The sequence below is a fragment of the Salmo trutta genome, chromosome 18, assembly GCF_901001165.1.
Source record: "Salmo trutta chromosome 18, fSalTru1.1, whole genome shotgun sequence".
Taxonomy (NCBI): Eukaryota; Metazoa; Chordata; class Actinopteri; order Salmoniformes; family Salmonidae; genus Salmo; species Salmo trutta.
In genome coordinates, this window is record NC_042974.1 from 25223802 (window position 1) to 25244109 (window position 20308).

At 40.5% G+C, this 20308-nt stretch overlaps 1 protein-coding gene across 3 annotated transcripts; it reads left to right on the forward strand.

Annotated features, from left to right (window-relative positions):
- The first annotated feature begins 3361 nt into the window (after nucleotides 1-3361).
- Nucleotides 3362-19727, forward strand: LOC115153059 (cysteine sulfinic acid decarboxylase). Of its 3 annotated transcripts, XM_029698101.1 has the most exons (16): nucleotides 3366-3444; nucleotides 3781-3835; nucleotides 6688-6788; nucleotides 7034-7170; nucleotides 9564-9690; nucleotides 9836-9926; nucleotides 10020-10242; nucleotides 10323-10402; nucleotides 10508-10562; nucleotides 10853-10969; nucleotides 11463-11527; nucleotides 11744-11825; nucleotides 14976-15175; nucleotides 18997-19048; nucleotides 19136-19225; nucleotides 19356-19727. In XM_029698101.1, exons 3-16 carry the CDS (start codon nucleotides 6704-6706, stop codon nucleotides 19527-19529), a joined length of 1578 nt encoding a protein of 525 aa, XP_029553961.1. In that variant the 5' UTR covers nucleotides 3366-3444; nucleotides 3781-3835; nucleotides 6688-6703; the 3' UTR covers nucleotides 19530-19727. The 3 variants fall into 3 exon arrangements, with proteins under 3 accessions (XP_029553963.1, XP_029553961.1, XP_029553962.1); XM_029698103.1 differs by lacking the exon at nucleotides 3781-3835 and having other exon boundaries at nucleotides 3362-3444; XM_029698102.1 differs by lacking the exon at nucleotides 3366-3444 and having other exon boundaries at nucleotides 3497-3835.
- The last annotated feature ends 581 nt before the right edge of the window (nucleotides 19728-20308 follow it).

Consider the following 20308-nt stretch of genomic DNA (forward strand, 5'->3'; position numbering starts at 1 on the left):
GGAATATGTTCCGGTATTCTTCAAATGGCATTGAGGAGAACACCACATCAGTCACTGGCTATATCAATAAGTGCATCGAGGACGTCGTCCCTACAGTGACTGTACGTACATACCCGAACCAGAAGCCATGGATTTCAGGCAACATTCGCACTGAGCTAAAGGGTAGAGCTGCCGCTTTCGAGGAGCGGGACTATAACCCGGAAGCTTAAAAGAAATCCCTCTACTGTATGCCCTCCGATGAACCATCAAACAGGCAAAGCGTCAATACAGGACTAAGATCGAATCGTACCACACCGGCGCCAATGCTCGTCGGATGTGGCAGGGCTTGCAAACTATTACAGACTACAAAGAGAAGCACAGCCGAGAGCTGCCCAGTGACACGAGCCTACCAGACGAGCTAAATAACTTCTATGCTCAATTCGAGGCAAGTAACACTGAAACATGCATGAGAGCATCAGCTGTTCCAGACGACTGTGTGATCATGCTCTCCGCAGCTGATGTGACGAAGACCTTTAAACAGGTCAACATTCACAAGGCCTCAGGGCCAGATGGATTACCAGGACGTGTACTCTGAGCATGCGCTGACCAACTGGCAAGTGTCTTCACTGACATTTTCAACCTCTCCCTGTCTGAGTCTGTAATACCAACATGTTTCAAGCAGACCACCATAGTCCCTGTGCCCAAAAATACTAAGGTAACCTGCCTAAATGACTACCGACCCATAGCACTCACATCTGTCCACACAGTGTCCACATTGATAATCTCAATTTTGAAGTAGTCCATTTTCTTCTTCAAGACTGGCTAATCCCTCCTGATGACCCGGTTGGACATGACTCCAACAGGGTCATCAGAAGCAATCAGCCAATATAGTTGGAAGCAGTGGAGGCTGCTGATGGGAGAACGGCTCACAATAATGGCTGGGAATGGATTGGCATCAAACACATGAAAACCATTTTGTTTGTTGTGTTTGATACCATTCCACTGATTTCGCTCCAGACATCACCATGAGCCCATCCTCCCAATTAAGGTGCCACCAACCTCATGTGGTTGGAAGTCCCACCCAGTTGACCACATTAAAATGGTGGAACCCCTCAATGACTTTGCCCATGCTAAAACGGCCTTTTGGCCACCAGAGGCCTCTATCATTCTCTATGGAAAGCTCGCAATTTGGGCAGCTGCATGCAGCATAACAAATAGCTGATTATTGGTTTGCGGCTGTCAGTGAAAAGCATCTAATTTCAATATTTGAAAATAAAATAAAAACTGCAACCTGTCTTTAGTCAGGCTACCAAAATTCTCAACTGCCACTATTGAGCAAACAGCCTATCTTAATGCAGTTTTTTTTCTGCATAGAAAAGTCTTGGGCGGGCCACCGAACAGTTTTTTTTGGGCTGCCTATGTCCAATACTGTGTAGCTGTAATCATAGACCTGGCCAAGGCTTTCGACTCTGTCAATCACCACATTTTTATTGGCAGACTCAACAGCCTTGGTTTCTCAAATGACTGCCTTTCCTGGTTCCCCAACTACTTCTCAGGCAGAGTTCAGTGTGTCAAATTGGAGGGCCTGTTGTCCAGACCTCTGGCAGTCTCTATGGGGGTGCCACAGGGTTCAACTCTGTTCTCTGTGTACATCAATGATGTCGCTCTTGCTGCTGGTGATTCTCTGATCCACCTCTACGCAGACGACACCATTCTGTATACTTCTGGCCCTTCTTTGGACACTGTGTTAATTAACCTCCAGACGAGCTTCAATGCCATACAACTCTCCTTCCGTGGCCTCCAACTGCTCTTAAATGCAAGTAAAACTAAATGCATGCTCTTCAACCGATCGCTACCAGCACCTGCCCGCCCGTCCAGCTTCACTACTCTGGACGGTTCTGACTTAGAATATGTGGACCTACAAATATCTACAAATACCTAGGTGTCTGGTTAGACTGTAAACTCTCCTTCCAGACTCACATTAAGCATCTCCAATCCAAAATTAAATCTAGAATCGGCATCCTATTTCGCAACAAAGCATCCTTCACTCATGCTGCCAATCATACCCTCGTAAAACTGACTATCCTACCGATCCTTGACTTCGGCAATGTCATTTACAAAATAGCCTCCAACACTCTACTCAGCAAATTGGATGCAGTCTATCACAGTGCCATCCGTTTTGTCACCAAAGCCCCATATACTACCCACCACTACAACCTGCATGCTCTCATTGGCTGGCCCTCGCTTCATATTCGTCGCCAAACCCACTGTCTCCAGGTCATCTATAAGTCTTTGCTAGGTAAAGCCCCGCCTTATCTCAGCTCACTGGTCACCATAGCAGCACCCACCCGTAGCACGTTCTCCAGCAGGTATATTTCACTGGTCACCCCCAAAGCCAATTCCTCCTTTGGCCGCCTTTCCTTCCAGTTCTCTGCTGCCAATGACTGGAAGGAATTTCAAAACTCACTGAAGCTGGAGACTCATATCTCCCTCACCAACTTTAAGCACCAGCTGTCAGAGCAGCTCACAGATCACTGCACCTGTATATAGCCCATCTGTAAATAGCCCATTCAACTACCTCATCCCCATACTGTTATTTTTTATTATTTTGCTCCTTTGCACCCCAGTACCTCTACTTGCACATTCATCTTCTGCACATCTACCACTCCAGTCTATCACTGCAGTGTTTAATTGCTAAATTGTAATTATTTTGCCACTATGGCCTATTTATTGCCTTATACCTCCCTTATCTTACCTCATTTGCACACACTGTATATAGACTTTTTTTCTATTCTGTTATTGACTGTATGTTTTGTTTATTCCATGTGTAACTCTGTGTTGTTGTTTGTGTCGCACTGCTTTGCTTTATCTTGGCCAGGTAAAAGTTGTAAATGAGAACTTGTTCTCAACTAGCCTACCTGGTTAAATAAAGGTGAAATAAAAAAAATGAGAACAATAAAAACAAAACTTGTGTGTAAAAACGTTTTCAGAGTAAACTTGAATGACTAAAACCAGATGTAAAGTATGTAGAAAAGATAATAGACTAATACATTTTTCAATAAGATCTTTGAGAATTAACAAGCACCTAATTAAAAGCTAGACAGTGAAGGAGAATCAACATTTTTTTAAACTGCATTCAGAAGAAGTTTTGTCATGGGGCCCCATTGATTTTGTTATAATGCTTGAGTCACTCAGATAGCATAAGCCATGGCCAAACGTGTAAAATTGTACGAGATTTGTTGTAAAACTGCAACATTTAATCTCCACCACATGGAAAAATGTGTAGAATTGCATGAAATTTGTTTTAAAACAGCTACACTTCGGCAAACAGGCGGCCTCGAAAATGTTCGGTCGGCAACAGCACCGGTGACCACGCCCTTGGCCACGCCCACCACCTAAACCCCATTTTGATCCAGAAAAACAAAAGTTTTGGGACTACAGTGGAGAGCATCAGCCATATTCTCGGTGAGTGCGTATATTCTATCTTTATAATTGGAGTCCAGGGTCCTGGAAAGTTTTTTTTTAAGACAGTAAATTCATCTAGATGGACGTCATAGCCTACAATATGTCTCCCCTTTTCATAGGCATCGATTAGATGGTTGCATTTAATACAAGGTCGTTTTTATTGATTTCAGTTTGTCAGTGTCAGCAGAGTTTCTTATTGTGTAATTGTTATAATATTAAAGACTATTTAGTCATGAAAAGTAAATCGTTGTAGAATTGCATGAAATTTGTTTATAAAAGGGCACGTTTTTCTCGGATCCTGTTTAAAAATGACCATCCTTAAAAATGTCCCTCTAGCTGGGATCTGGGTGTGTGCAAAGAAAGAAGAAAAGCAGAATTGTCTTTTGTGAACGTGAGTATATTATTAGCCTAATTTATGACTATCCAACCTACTCATCACATTATCAATAGTAGGTCATTTCACATTAGTCTGCAAATTCGATGATGCATGCAATACTTTATCATAAAGGTGATTTTTATTTCGTTATTATTTTTTCTAACTTGAAACTCACGTGCCGCATATGATTAGCTAGTTAGCTTAATGTTAACGTTAGCTACCAGCAGAACCATAACTAAATTGCTTTTACGTTACAGTTTTAGCGTAAATAAAATGTAGGCTAATCTATGTAATCCCAAAGGTGATTATTTATCATGAGGGTGATAAACAATAACTATTAATGCACCATACTCCAATACCTTTCTGGTATTTTTTTCATTTTTATAAATTGCTGAGGTGAAACGTTAGGCCCATTTGAGGACACAAGCCCAAGTACACCGTACAAATATGAAAAATATTACATCTGAATTATGTATTTCATATTCAACAAAACGTATAAGGCTTGAAGTGACTTGTATGTTTTCAAAATATAGTACAATCAAATTATAAAATGACTCACTAAGATTTTACCTTGCTTAAAACTGTAAAATACATATTTGTATGTTTAGTCTTGGAGAACATTTGCATATTTTCTAAAGGTCTCTCTTGATCAAAACTTATGCCCCACTCTTCTGAACATCAGACAGGGCGTTAGCTTGGCTTCCTGACCATATTAGGAACTGACCTTTCAGCTCATATTAATATTGTCCGTCTATGAATAACCTAAAATGTTTTTTGTAAAAAAAATCGATACATTTTGTTTTTGATTACTTTGATAAAGTTTGCTATAAATTGATCTCTCAATGTGCTAGAGCGATGAACCCATCCTGCTTTGCTAGGATCTAAGGATTGCAGGCATGTGCATTGTTAGTGGCTGTGACCTAGGGTGTGTTCCTCTGACCAGGCGTTGTTGTTGCATGCCAGATCTTACAACGCCTGGATAAGGTATTCAACATATCAGCTAATCACATCATATGTTATAGCAATTTGTCAGTCGATGACACTGATAATGACGTAGCACGCAACCATTGGTTGATGCGAGCAATGTCTGAGCAGGGGAATGTGACCATCTCGTTTAGCCAGGAGTTGGACAGTTGGAAGAGCGACTGAAATGGTAGGCGAAACATCCCAGCTTTAAGTGGTGTCAGATTTCACAGTCCGAGTCACACAGGCGAAAGAGATATACCAGAGGGGAGGAGGCGAAGCGACAGGGTCCACTCCCGTGAAATTGGTCTGCTGGACAACAACTCCCATTTGATAGGGCGGAGGGAGACAAGACCATCTCGTCATTATTTACAGTATTTCTGGATATATGGTGCTTTCAAGACAACTGGGAGTTCTGATTTAAAACAAGGTCAAATTATGAAGTCAGATCTCTAGAAAGTTGCCTCAGTTTCCGACAAGGAATTCCATGTTTGATGACCTTTCAAAACTATTTTTGGACATTCCTGCAGTCAGCTTGCCAATTGCACTCTCCCTCAACTTGAGACATCTGTGGCATTGTGTTGTGCAACAAAACTGCACATTTTAGAGTGGCCTTTTATTGTCCCCAGCAGAAGGTGCACCTGTGTAATGATCATGGTGTTTAATCAGCTTCTTGATATGCCACACCTGTCAGGTGGATGGATTATCTTGGCAAAGGAGAAATGCCCACTAACAGGGATGTAAATAAATTTGTGCCCAACATTTGAGAGAGAAGCTTTTTGTGTGTCAGGAATAGAGGTCGACCGATTAATCGGAATGGACGATTAATTAGGGCCAATTTCAAGTTTTCATAACAATCGGTAATCGGTATTTTTGGCCGCCGATTTAAAAAAAAATAATAATAATAATAATAATAAATAAAAAAATAAATAATAATTAAATAAAACAATTAAAAAAAATAAATGTTATTTATTTTTTCATTAAAAAAAACTATTATTGAAAAAAGTTTTTGACACCTTTATTTAACTAGGCAAGTCAGATTAAGAACACATTCTTATTTTAATGACGGCCTAGGAACAGGGGTTAACTGCCTTGTTCAGGGGGATTCAATTATATGCAACGCAGGACAAGCTAGATAAACTAGTAATATCATCAACCATGTGTAGTTAACTAGTGTGTCAAATGTTGCCGTGTTGAATTGACCAAACTGCAGGCGGAATGTGGATACTCATCTTTTTAATATTTTAGAGCAAAGTATACACAGAAAACAATAAACACGACCGACTCCAGACAGGCTACTTACAAAATCATAGCAGTGTTAACACAACCACCCACAAACCCAAGTGACAAACATACTCCTAAATATATGACTCCTAAATATATGACTCCCAATCAGGAACAATGATAACCAGCTGTCCCTGATCGGGAGCTACACAGACCAACATAGAAACACAACACCCAGAACAAACATACACAGACATCTTCTGCCACGTCCTGACCAAAATACTACACAACTACACCCTCTGCTGGTCAGGATGTGATATAGTGATTATGTTAAGATTGATTGTTTTTTTTAAGATAAGGTGCTAGCTAGCATTAAACTTATCTTGGCTCCTTGCTGCACTCGCATAACAGGTAGTCAGCCTGCCACGCAGTCTTCTCTGTGGAGTGCAATGTAATCGGCCAAAATCGGCGTGTCCAAAACGGCCGATTACCGATTGTTATGAAAACTTGAAATCGGACCCAATTAATCGGCCATTCTGATTAATCGGTCGACCTCTAATATGCAGGTTATATCTTTTTTTTACTTCCGTAAATGTATGTAGTGTAAATTACCCCTTTTAGAAATGTGGAATGTCAAGGGATGCATTTGCTCAATTGTTTCTGTTTGGTCTTATTTGCAGACTGTGGTTTTAAGTCATGAGTCACCTACCTAGATTCTGGAACCTGGGATGGTCTTCCTTTCTTGACTGGTGGAGTAATCAGAGTGTTGTTTCAGAGCAAGGTGATTTGGAATGTTTGTGTGTTATCTGACGGGAGGAGGATGCACTGTCCAGGGTTCTCAACCTGTGACTAGATATCTACAATACCATGAATTGCTATTGTATAAAGACCTTAACCATGCAAAGAACTTGTTGGTAATTCAAATTATTGACTTTAACTACTGACTCAACAGTGCAGTATCATGAAACTACTACAACTATTCAACCCTCTCTCCTTTTTCCTGGTTGGACTATGGGACAACTACAGGACCTTCTCCCCTGTATGGTCAGCAGAATATGAATGAACCTCTTCTGGACAACAGTGAAGGCCAGCTCTTCCTGACCGAGGCTTTTAAAGTCATCATTGAGGAGGTGCTATGTAAAGGCACAGATGTCAAAGAGAAGGTCTCACATCCCTGTTAACTGTCTAATCTCTAGCCTAACATGCCTGTTCTTTGCATTGTGCCATATAGAGTGCCTTCAGAAAGTGTTTATACCCTTTGACTTATTCCACATTTTGTTGTTACAGCCTGAATTCATAATGGGATTCAATATTTAATTTACCACCCATCTACCCACAATACCCCATAATGACAAAGTGAAAACAAGTTGTTGCAAATTTATTGAAAATTAAGTACAGAAATATTTAATTTGCATAAGTGTTCACACCCCTAAGTCAATCTTTTGTAGAAACACCTTTGGTGGCGATTACAGCTGTGAGTTTTTTTGGGGTAAGTCTCTAAGAGCTTTGCACACCTGGATTGTACAATATTTTTACTTTATACTTAAAATAATTCTTCAAGGTCTGTCAAGTTGATTGTTGATTATTGCCAAAACTAACCATGCCATGTCTTGGTAAGCAACTCCAGTATAGAGTTGTCCTTGTGTTTTAGGTTATTATCCTGCTGAAAGGTGAATTAGTATCCCAGTGTATATTGGAGAGCAGACTGAACCAGGGTTTTCTCTAGGATTTTGCCAGTGCTTATACCTGTGTTCAGTTTCTTTTTATCCTGAACTCCTTAGTCCTTGTGTTACTTAAGTGCCTTGTTGCAAACAGGATGCATGTTTTGGAATATTTTTTTATTCTGTATAGGCTTCTTTCTTTTCAGTCTGTCATTTAGGTTAGTATTGTGGAGTAACTACAAAGTTATTGATCCATCCTTGGGTTTCTCATATCACAACCATTAAACTCTGTAACTATTTTAAAATGACCATTGGCCTTATAGTGAAATCCCTGAGCATTTTCCTTCCTCTCCGGCAATTGAGTTGGGAAGGACACCTGTGTCTTTGTAGTGACTGGGTGTATTGATAAACCATCCAACGCCTATTTAATAACTTTACCATGCTCAAAGGGATGTTCAGTGTCTGCTTTTCTTCATTTTTACACCGCTACCAGTCAGTGCCCTTTGTGAGGCATTGAAAAACCTCCCTAGTCTTTGTGGTTGAATCTGTGCTTGAAGTTCACTACTCGACTGAGGGACCTTACAGATAATTGTATGTATGTGTGGGGTACAGCGACAGGCTAGTCTTTCAAAAATCATCATGTTAACCATTATTATTGAACACAAAATGAGTCCATGCAACTTATTATGCGATTAGTTATGGTGTTTTTTTTTTTCTTTTTTTTTTTTTTTTTTTTTTTCCGTTTTTTAAATTTATTTTTATTTTTTTTACTCCTGAACTTATTTAGGCTTGCCATGACAAAGGGTTTGAATATTTATTGAGTCAAGACATTTCAGTTTACGCAACATTTTACATTACATTTACATTTTAGTCATTTAGCAGACGGTCTTATCCAGAGCGACTTACAGTAGTGAATGCATACATTTCATACAATTTCATACTTTTTTTTTTTTCTGTGCTGGCCCCCCGTGGGAATCGAACCCACAACCCTGGTGTTGTAAACACCATGCTCTACCAACTGAGCTACAGGGAAGGCTAGGCAACAAAATGTGGAAAAAGTTGAGGGGTGTGAATACTTTTTGAAGGCACTGTATTGTTATGTTTTTTTGCTGCACAAGAGTTTTGGTAAGTCCTGAGTGACATACCTGTCCTGGTGGGTCATGTAGCAAAATTGTTTAGGATCCACTGGGCCTGTACCGGTAGGTAGCCTAGTGGTTAGAGCTTTGGGCCAGTAACCAAAAGGTTGCTAGATCGAATCCCCGAGCTGACAAGATAAAAATCTGTCGTTCTGCCCCTGAACCAGCCACTGTTCCTAGGCTGTCATTGTAATTAAGAATTTGTTCTTAACTTACTTGCCTAGTTAAATGAATAAAAAAATAAACGCAATTCCACGGTAAGTGACACAGACTCAGTTTTCACTTTAAGACGTATGGCAAACAAAAACCAATGATTGCAAAATTAACCAGACCATACTACTCTATGCACAAGGACTTCTTTTAACATTTTCCACAGAATTTTACAAAAACACATTTACTTGAAGAGTGCAGATGCAAAGTTTGGTAAAAGAATGACGATTTGTTCTGTTTGTACAGCACAAACCGTCATTCTGTTACCAAACTTTGCATCTGCACTGTTCTTAAAGTAAATGTGTTTTTTTTCCATTTAAAGTGGAAATTGTTATAAGTAGTCCATGTGCATAGTTGTTTATCTTTGCAATCATTTTATTTATTTTTTTACATTTTAAAGTGAAAAATCGGAATCTTTGTCACTCTTACCGTGGAATTGCCTAAGTTAACTGACATTTTCTTCACACCTGACTGTGTGCATCACAATCAAACACTACTCAGTGCTGTATTTTGATGGGTTTCCTGTGCTTGTTATACCCCTGGTCACAGGTGTGTGAGTGGCGCGAGCCAGAGGAGTTAGCTGCTCTGCTAGATCTGGAGCTGCGAGAGAATGGGGAGCCGCAACACCAGCTGCTGCAGAGAATACGGGATGTGGCCAAATACAGTGTCAAGACCAGTAAGCCCCCCCCCCCCCCCCCCCCCCCCCCCAAACTAGACAGAGCGAGATGTGTGGTTTTGGTTACATTCGATTTTTGGTAAATGTGATTGCTTGGGACGGTCCTGAATGCATGCACTACAGTAAAGAGCATATCTCTTTCCAGATCATCCGCGGTTCTTCAATCAGCTCTTTGCAGGGGTGGACTACCATGCCTTGACAGGACGATTCCTTACGGAGGCTCTTAACACTAGCCAGTAGGAGAAAGCAATATATATTTATATGCACATATACATACCATAAAGTATGTTTTGGTATGAAGATGCTTGTGATGGACTGTTCTTTAACAGGTATACCTATGAGGTGGCTCCAGTGTTTGTCCTGATGGAAGGCGAGGTACTCTCCAAGCTACGTTCTCTAGTTGGGTGGGCAGAGGGAGATGGCATCTTCTGCCCAGGCGGTACCATGTCTAACATGTATGCCATGAACGTAGCACGCTACCGGGCCTTCCCAGAAGTAAAACTGAAGGGAATGTGGTCCCTCCCTCGACTGGCTGTCTTTACATCTCAACAGGTGGGGAAAACGGACTGTATGGTAGAAGTAATACACTATTCAACTTCCCATTCATTCATTATACCCACACTTTCCTCCAGAGCCACTACTCTGTGATGAAAGCAGCTGCATTTCAAGGTATTGGGACAGAGAACGTGTTTAAGGTCAAAGTGGATGATAGGTAAAGTGATCAGAACCTTCCTTTGTGACTCTTGTCAGTCATCTCATCATTCTTAGACATACATGATTTTACAGATTTTAACACGTGCTCTCTGTTGTCCTACAGGGGTTGCATGATTCCAGAAGACCTTGGTGAGACAATTGAGCTGGCGAAATCTCAAGCAAGTTTACTGTTTACCTTTTTTAATTTACTGTGTAAATTCTATTTTATGTGCTGTGATATTCAGTATTTATACCGATAACAGTAGGAATTGCCAATAGACTACTAGGAATTGCTGATAGACAATCAGTGATATCTTGCACAAGGATCTGATGAATTCCTAGTACTCTGTTAGCATTTAAAATATTTTATCTGCAATTCCAAGTAGTCAATCGGCAAAGCACATATCACAGTACAAGGCACTAAGTAGAGATGCAAGGGCATCTTTCATTACCCCTCTTCACCTACCAGGGGGCAGTGCCATTCTTTGTCCATGCCACGTCAGGAACGACTGTACAAGGCGCTTTTGACCCACTGGAGCCCATCGCTGACATCTGTGACAGACAGGGGTTGTGGATGCATGTTGATGTGAGTTTTTTTTTAAGGTGATCTTTCACTCCAGAATCAAACTTTGTCCAATGTTTTCAGACAACAAAAGTAGTCTTCTGTCAAGATGATGGTCGACGGCATCTATTATGTTGATCAAAACTTCATACCCCACTCCCAAAAGAGTGTAAAAGATAGCCACTGTCTAATTTACATCCTTTTCAACAGTTGACCATCTTTCCCATGTATTTTGACCTGAAGAATACAGATGTAGGATCTTAATTTGAGCCAGTTTGCTATAGCAGGAAAATAATCCTGCAGCAACAGGAAATGTGAATTATTTGGATTAGAATTAATGGACATTTTTGAAGGGTTTGATGCAAGTCTGAAATAATTAATTTCAGAAGCCTTTTTAAACCTCAAATACACTACAAATTAAAGTTTCCTGCGTTGCACGAAAGTTCTTCTGCAACAGGGTAATCAAATTAAGATCCTACATCTGTACTGACTGGTGTTCTCTTGTGGTTTGGCACAGGCAGCCTGGGGAGGGAGTGTTCTCTTCTCAAAGGAACACAAACATCTCATGAGAGGAGTTGAGAGGTAGGATTGCATGCTCAGAATAGAGTTACTGGAATGAAGTTGTACACAAAACATCTAAATGTGCTGCAAAAAAAAAAGCTTTTAAATTAATTCAACCTGTGTGCTAGTGTACCAAAGTATAGATTAGGTGTCTTGATGTCTCGCATGACTGGGCAAGCCTTCTGAATGGCTCAACATATGACTTTGACTTGAGTGTAATGATGTGTTTGTGATCAGAGCCGATTCAGTGACTTGGAATCCACACAAGATGATGCTGACGGGCTTGCAATGTTCAGCCATTCTGCTCAAGGACACCACAGTAAGACACCCCTTCAGGAGATCTACACCAAAGGGTTGTTCTTGAGTTGCGATGACATTTGTGTCCCTTGCCTTTGCAACCATAAAAATCACTTTAAAATGACAAATATTTACACATCATACATGGTTTTTTTTTATATTGAACTGTTTGTCAATGATAAAATGTAATGCAAGTCCTTTATACTTGTTTAAAGGGATATTTGGGCAATTAATCTGTTTTGTTCTACTTACCCATAGTCAGATTAACTCCTGGATACAATTTTTATGTCGACATGCAGTTTGGAGTAAAACGTATTGGCTGCGGATCAGATTTTTCTTGATCCATATTCCCAGGGTCTAATGGTCTCAACACGTCTGCGCATGTGCGGGATTCTCTACTCGCGCACAGTCTCTGCTCTACTTGTACGGAACAAGCTACTCTGAATGGTGTTCGTTTTAATAAATTCAGAGCAAAGCTGAATCAATGTCTGCAAGATCACATAATGATAGTAGGCCTATTGTACATAACAGAACCAAATATAATAGCATAGTATAACGTTAATGTAAAAAAAAATCTCACGTGTGCGCCACTAGGTGAAATGTGATTTTGATTGAAACAAAACACCGGTATGCTACAGTTTGTTAATGCCATCAACTCTAAAAATCCACTCACTGTACATAATTGAAAAACTACATATTCCCATGAAACTGAGATCAAATGGTTGGCAGGTTGTTTCACCAGTAAAACTTTATAATTCACGATTATAATTATAATTCACAATTGACAGTGAGAAATGTGAAAGTAGGGTGACTACAACAATTTGTATGTGTATACATACATACATACATACATACATACATACATACATACACAGTGATGAAAAAGTACTCAATTGTCATACTTGAGTAAAAGTAAAGATACCTTAATAGAAATGACTTCAGTAAAAGTGAAAGTCACCCAGTAAAATACTAAAACTAAATTTTAAAAACTAGTTTTAAAGATACTTAAATATCAAAAGTAAATAAAATGTGGTTTATTATATAAAGTAAACAAGATGGCATAATCTTATTATTATTATTTTTTTTTATTATTATTTTTTTTACATTTACAGATAGCCAGGGGCATGCGCCATCACTTTTACAAATGAAGCATGTGTTTAGTGAGTCCACAAGATCAGAGGCAGTCGGGATGACCAGGGATGTTCTCTTGATAAGTGTGTGAATTAGACAATTTTCCTGTCCTGCTAAGCATGAGGCGGTGCACAATTGGCCCAGCGTCATCCGGGTTAGGAGAGGGTTTGGCTGGTCGGGATGTCCTTGTCCCATTGCGCTCCAGCAACTGCTAGTGGCAGGCCGGGCGCATGCACGCTGACTTTGGTTGCCAGCTGTACGGTGTTTCCTCCAGCACATTGGTGCGGCTGGCTTCCGGGTTAAGTGGGCAGTGTGAAGAAGCAGTGCGGCTTGGCAGGGTCGTGTTTCGGCGGACGCATGGCTCTCGACCTTTATCACTTCCAAGTCCGTACGGGAGTTGCAGCGATGGGACAAGATTGTAACTACCAATTGGATATCACGAAAAGGGGTAAAAAAAAAAAGTTAAGTAAAAGTTGTCAAAAATATAAATTGTAATGTACAGATTCCCCAAAAAACAACTTTAGTACTTTCAAGTATTTTTACTTAAGTACTTTACACCACTGATATTAAAGGCAATTAAAATATATATTTTTACCAAGATAAATGTCCCTAAGTTGTATGTCATTGGTGTTGCCATCTTGAAAATCACTCATTACAAAGGTGCACTACATTACCAAAAGTATGTGGATACCTGCTCATCAAACATCTCAAAATCATGGGCATTAATATGGAGTTGGTCCACCCATGTTGCTGCTATAACAACCTCCTGTCTTCTGGGAAGGCTTTCCAATAGATGTTGGAACATTGCTGCAGAGACTTGTTTCCATTCAGCCACAAGAGCATTAGTGAGGTCGAGCACTGATGTTGGGTGATTAGGCATGGCTCACAGTTGGCGTTCCAATTCATCCCAAAGTTGTTGGATGGGGTTGAGGTCAGGGCTCTGTGCAGGCCAGTCAAGTTCTTCCACATGATTTCAACAAACCATTTCTGAATGGACCTCACTTTGTGCACGGGGTCATTGTCATGCTGAAACAGGAAACACCAAACTGTTGCCATAAAGTTGGAAGCACAGAATCGTCTAGAATGTCATTGTATTATTTCCATTATTTCCCTTCAATGGAACTAAGGGGCCTAGCCCGAACCATTAAAAACAGCCCCAGACCATTATTCCTCCTCCACCAAACTTTACAGTTGGCACTGCTTTTGGGTCAGTAGCGTTCTTCTGGTGTCCAAAATGGTTAAGAGTGATTCATCACTCCAGAGAATGTTTCCACTGCTACAGAGTCCAATGGTGGTGAGCTTTACACCACTCCAGCCAACGCCTGGCATTGTGCATGGTGATCTTAGGCTTGTGTGCAGCTACTCAGCCATAGAAACCCATTTGATGAAGCTCCCAACGAACAGTTCTTGTGTTGACGTTGCTTTCAGAGAAATACTTTTGTGAGCATTCCCTCCAGTAGTCAACTGTAATCGGGGGAGGCGGTCTATATTAAAGAAAATGGCTAATCACATCCTTTCATGTCATAAATTTGAAGATTCCATTTATAATTTGGTAGCCTGGTTGCTAGTGTTTTTAGCGAACATTCCACTCCATGTTATGTGCCAAGTGACACTGAGTGGAATGTTAGCTAAAAAGCCCAATCATTTGTTGTTCAAAAAAAGGGAAATTACATTGAGAAAATTGTGAGGATATTGTAGCGACCCGCATAGACAGACGACTATGGGTGTCTGAGTTACATTGTTCCTTTGCGTTGTTGTGGTACTTTACCAGTACCCAGGTTTCGCGGGGTCTGGCATGCCAGTAAACCTGCTCTCTGCCAATCAAAGGAATTCCTGGAACGTTCTAGTACCAGGGGTCCTTGTGGTTGGTGGGGTTGGGCAGGGGCCTGGGCACCACCGGTTTAAAGACCATGCTTTCTATAGTTCTCCTTCTTTCCTGTCGTGACAGTTTGATACCTGTTTGTCTTTTCAGTTATGACTGGTCTGTTGTAATTTTTTTGTTAAATCTCAGCTATTCTTGATCTCTTCCCCTTTTCCGCAGCACCTATTGAAACATTGCCACAGTGCAGATGCAAAGTACCTCTTCCAGCAGGACAAGTTCTATGACACAAGTCTGGACACGGGGGACAAGTCGATACAGTGTGGCCGTAAGGTTGACTGCCTGAAGCTGTGGTTGATGTGGAAAGCTGTAGGGTCAAAAGGCTTGGAAGAGCGTGTTGACAGGGCTGTCGCCCATACAAGGTACAAACATAGACATTCACAAACCTACGGCTGTAAGTCTGATTAGTCAAGCTCTTTTTCTTAAAACACCTTAGAGCTGTCATTTTTTTAAAAATGTATCGAATCTACAGTACAGTCAAAAGTTTGGACACCTACTCATTCAAGGGTTTTTCTTTATTTTTACTATTTTCTACATTGTAGAATAATAGTGAAGACATCAAAACTATGAAATAACACACATGGAGTCATGTAGTAACCAAAAAAGTGCTAAACATATGCATTTTATATTTGAGATTTTTCAAAGTAGCCACACTTTGCCTTGATGACAGCTTTGTACACCATTTTTCATGCTAGCTTGAAAAATGGGTGTCTGATTATTTCTGGCTGGGTACTCTGCTGACATAATCTAATGTTTTGCTTTCGTTGTAAAGCCTTTTTGAAATCGGACAGTGTGGTTAGATTAACGAGAGTCTTGTCTTTTAAAATGGTGTAAAATAGTCATATGTTTGAGAAATTGAAGTAATAGCATTTCTAAGGTATTTGAAAATTGCGCCACGGGATTACACTGGCTGTTGCGTAGGTGGGAAGATTTCGTCCCACCTACCCTAGAGAGGTTAAAAACATATACAATACAGACAATCAATGAGCAGTGAGCACACGCAGAGCAACATAGGACAAGCAAGACATAGCATACAGACAGAGCAACATAGCACAAAAAGCAACAAGACAAAATCCATAAAAGCAACAGTGTTTCCACACCTCACAAGCTACAGACAACATGGAAAGCGGCAATACACAGCTAGGGATTATGTTCACATATCTGATTGACCTTTAGCCATGTCTTCATGTATTTTGTGAAAGTGTGATAGGTGGTGCAGTTATGTGTGTCTGATGGCAGTGTATTCCAGACATGGGAAGCTCTCACAGAGAAAGCGGATTTACTCAAGGTGCTTTTTCTTAAGGGAACTATAGAGTCACTTCTCATGGCAGACCTTGTGGATCTGCTGCCATATGTTTGGGTTTTCTGTTTAACAAAAATACTGAGTGGAGGGGGAGCTAGGCCATTTAGGAACTTGAATACAAGACATGCGTCGGTGTATTGCACAAGATTTTCCCAACTCAGGAGCTCATGCTTTCTGAGGATTTAACAGTGATGATGGCTATTGGGCTTCCTATCAAGCACTTTGAGAGCCTGTTTGTAGACAGACTGAATGGGTTTTAATGTTGTCAAGCAGTATGTTAAGTGGGGGAGTATAATAGATTTGAAGTACAGTTTTGCTACCTCTGTAGTCAAACAATTTCGTATAAATCGGAGATTAGCTAGGTTGAATTTGGTTATTTGAATTACCTTTTTCACCTGCTTTTTAAAAGAGAGGTTGGAATCAAGTATGATGCCAAGGTACTTAAAATGAGATACCACCTGGAGCTTCTCCCCTGACACATAGACATCTGGCTCAGTAGCATCTGTTGCCCTCCTTTGTGAAGAACATGCAGACAGTTTCTTTTCACATTGAGATGCAAACACGAGTTACTGAGCCACTTTGTAACCTGGACCATTATAGTAGTGAGTTCTTGTGCAGCTTGTTGTTTGCTCTTTGCATGCACATATATCACTGTATCATCTGCATACATTTGAACTTCAGACCCAGTACAGACAGAAGGCAGATCATTAATGTACAGGCTGAACAGGAGGGGCCCAGGTATTGACCCTTGGGGCACGCCCACATCATAGCTAAGAGTGGGCGACAGCTCATTGCTCTCTCTGACACACTGAGTTCTGCCTTCAAGGTATGATTTCATCCATCTCAAGGCATCGGGGGAAAAATTGAACTTCGACAACTTTGATGAGAATCTCATGGTTAACAGTATCAGAAGCCTTCCTTAGGTCCAGAAACACAGCCCCAACAACGCCCCTTTGTCCATCTTAGACTTCACATTTTCCAGAAGAAAGCAGTTGGCCGTTTCTGTGGAGTGTTTTGCTCTGAAGCCAGACTGCATGGAGTGTAATGTGAAGGGGCTGTTGTTGAGGTGGACAATCAGTTGTTCTGCTACACACTTTTCAACAACCTTCGACACCACAGGTAGTATACTAATGGGCCTGTAGTTACTCACGTCAGCAGGGTCACCCGATTTAAAGATGGCCGTTATTATAGCCGACTTCATACCCTTGGAAACACCCCCAGACCAATAGATGTGTTGGTGACCTTAGTAACGTGGCCAATGACTGACTCTTTGTAGTTAAGAAAGGTAGAGTCCAGCCCAAACACATCTTTGGCTTTAGAGTTCTTTAGTGAGCAAATCACCTTGTTGACCTTTGACCCAGAAACCTCCCTTATGATGAAGACAGGTTGAGCGTAATTTACTAGCACTGAGCCCAAGAAACCAGTGGAGGGGTTCTGTGTCAGTACCCTGGCAGAGTCAATAAAGTAGGAATTGAAGTAGGAATTGCTATTTTGACTGCATCCTGTGTTTGATTGTTATTCACCATGATTTCTAGTCTTTTTGCAGTGTTACTATGGTCTTTCCCTGTTAACTTTTTTAGATTCTCCCAGATCAATTTAGAATTTCCCTTTGCTTCACCAATTATGTTAATAAAAAAGTTTGCCTTGGCCTGTCTGATTTCTTTCATCACCTTATTTCTCAACATGGTAAACGTACGTCTGTCATGCTCTAATTTTGATTTTAGGGCTGTTTTTAAAGCATAATCTCATTCTTTCATAAATTTCCAGATTTAGCCAAGGAAGAGTGCTCTTTTGGCCAGGTTTGGATTTGATTTTCTTTAGGAAACCATTTATTGTAGTCTGGATTGTGGATAGAAAAACCTGACGATCAGCTTCCACATCTGTTTTGGACAAGATATCATTCCAGTTAATTCCCTTAATTGCGTTTTCAAAATAATTTAATTCATTCTTAGGTATTCTTAGTTGGAACCAAAAATCTCACATTTGGACTCATCAGACCAAAGGACATATTTCCACTGGTCTAATGTCCATTGCTTGTGTTTCTTGACCCAAGCAAGTCTCTTCTTATTATTGGTGTCCTTTAGTAGTGGTTTCTTTGCAGCAATTCGACCATGAAGGCCTGATTCACCCAGTCTCCTCTGAACAGTTAATGTTGATGTCGGTTACTTGAACTCTGTAGCATTTATTTGGGCTGCAATTTCTGAGGCTGGTAACTTTAATGAACTTATCCTCTGCAGCAGAAGTAACTCGGGGTCTTCCTTTCCTGTGGCGCTCCTCGTGAAAGCCAGTTTCATCATAAAGCTTGATGGTTTTTGTGACTGCACAAATTTTCCGGATTGACTGACCTTCATGTCTTAATAACAATGGACTGTTGTTTTTGTCTTTCCTTATTTGAGCTGTTCTTGCCATAATATGAACTTGGTCTTTTACCAAATAGGGCTATCTTCTGTATATCAGCCCTACCTTGTCACAACACAACTGATTGGCTCAAACGCATTAAGAAGGAAAGAAATTCCACAAATTTACTTTTAAGAAGGCACACCTGTTAATTAAAATGCATTCCAGGTGACTACCACATGAAGCTGGTTGAGAGAATTCCAAGAGGGTGCAAAGCTGTCATCAAGGCAAAGGGTGGCTACTTTGAAGAATCTAAAATATAATATATTTTGATTTAACACTTTTCTGGTTACTACATGATTCCATATGTTATTTCATAGTTTTGATGTCTTCACTATTATTCCACAATGTAGAAAATAGTACAAATAAAGAAAAAACCCTTGCATGAGTAGGTGTCCAAACTTTTGACTGGTACTGTATGTCAATGAAAGACGTTTCAAATGTTGTGGAACACTGATCTTTGTGTTGACTGTCCAACCATAGATATCTGGTGGAGGAGATGAAGAGAAGAGAGGGCTTTGAACTTATAGGGAAGGTGAGTCATTGTTTTAGCAAATACATAGAAAATATTTCTTCTCCCTTTTATCTCACCTATGTCTTCTGCTTTTGTTCTGTTGAACAGCCGTTGTTTGTGAACGTGTGTTTCTGGTTCATACCACCCAGTCTGAGGGGAAAGGAGAACAGTCCAGACTACAATGACAGATTGTCAAAGGTTGGTGTGTGTGTGTGAAGTGCTTACTATGATTCCAGTTATTTATTTTTTACCTCAATTGCTATGATATATTCTACATTTAATCCAGTTTGTCTCGCTGATACAATGCTTCGGTGATCTTCATCAACAGGTGGCTCCAGTGATTAAGGAGCGTATGATGAAGCAGGGTACTATGATGTTGGGCTACCAGCCTCAGGGTGGACGAGTCAACTTCTTCCGCATGATAGTAATCTCACCGCAACTCTCCCACCAAGATATGTCATTCTGTCTGAATGAGATTGAGAGACTTGGGAATGATCTGTGATAGTAATTATACCTAAATATAGTCTTGCATCTCCATTTATGTCATAGACTCAACATCAGATATGTTAGTTTTTTTTACAATATGACCAATTCTTATCAGTTTAATGCTCATTTCACTAGTCTAATGGCACTGATTGTGGACAAAGTGTTTGAAATGTGGTATGTGACACAGTAATAAACCTAGTCCAGTGACTTATTGTATGGTCTACTTTATGTATTATTGGGTTGTAGAACATGATGTAGGAGATTCTTCTAAGAAATGCCCGTGACAGATGCTGACGGAAGCCTGATCAGGGCCATGATGCCTGGTGTAGACAGACCGACAGAGGAGCCCATGGGCTGCAGCATAACTCCATAGAGAAAGCGTCCCTATATACACTGAACAAAAAATATAAACGTGGTTACATGTGCTCTGCAGTTGTGAGCCCGGTTGGACGTACTGTCAAATTCTCTAAAATGACAGAGGTGGCTTATGGTAGAGAAATTAACATTCAGTTCTTTGGTGGACATTCCTGCAGTCTGCATGCCAATTGCATGCTCCCTCAACTAGACACCTGTGGCATTGTGTTGTGTGACAAAGCTGCACAATTTAGAGTGGCCTCTTTTTTTCCCCAGCACAAGGTGCTCCTGTGTAATGATCATGCTGTTTAATCAGCTTCTTGATATGCCACACCTGTCAGGTGGATAGGTTATCTTGACATAGGAGAAATGCTCACTAACAGGGATGTAAACAAATTTGTGTAAAATAATTGAGAAATAAGCTTTTTGTGCGAATGGAAA

Excerpts from the sequence above, each read along its gene's own strand:
- LOC115153059 (XM_029698103.1), top strand. The coding sequence starts at position 6,704 with ATGAGTCACCTACCTAGATTCTGGAACCTGGGATGGTCTTCCTTTCTT. Across the intron at positions 7,171-9,563 it reads GCACAGATGTCAAAGAGAAG|GTGTGTGAGTGGCGCGAGCC; the intron begins GTCTCACATCCC and ends CCCTGGTCACAG. Across the intron at positions 10,970-11,462 it reads GGTTGTGGATGCATGTTGAT|GCAGCCTGGGGAGGGAGTGT; the intron begins GTGAGTTTTTTT and ends GGTTTGGCACAG.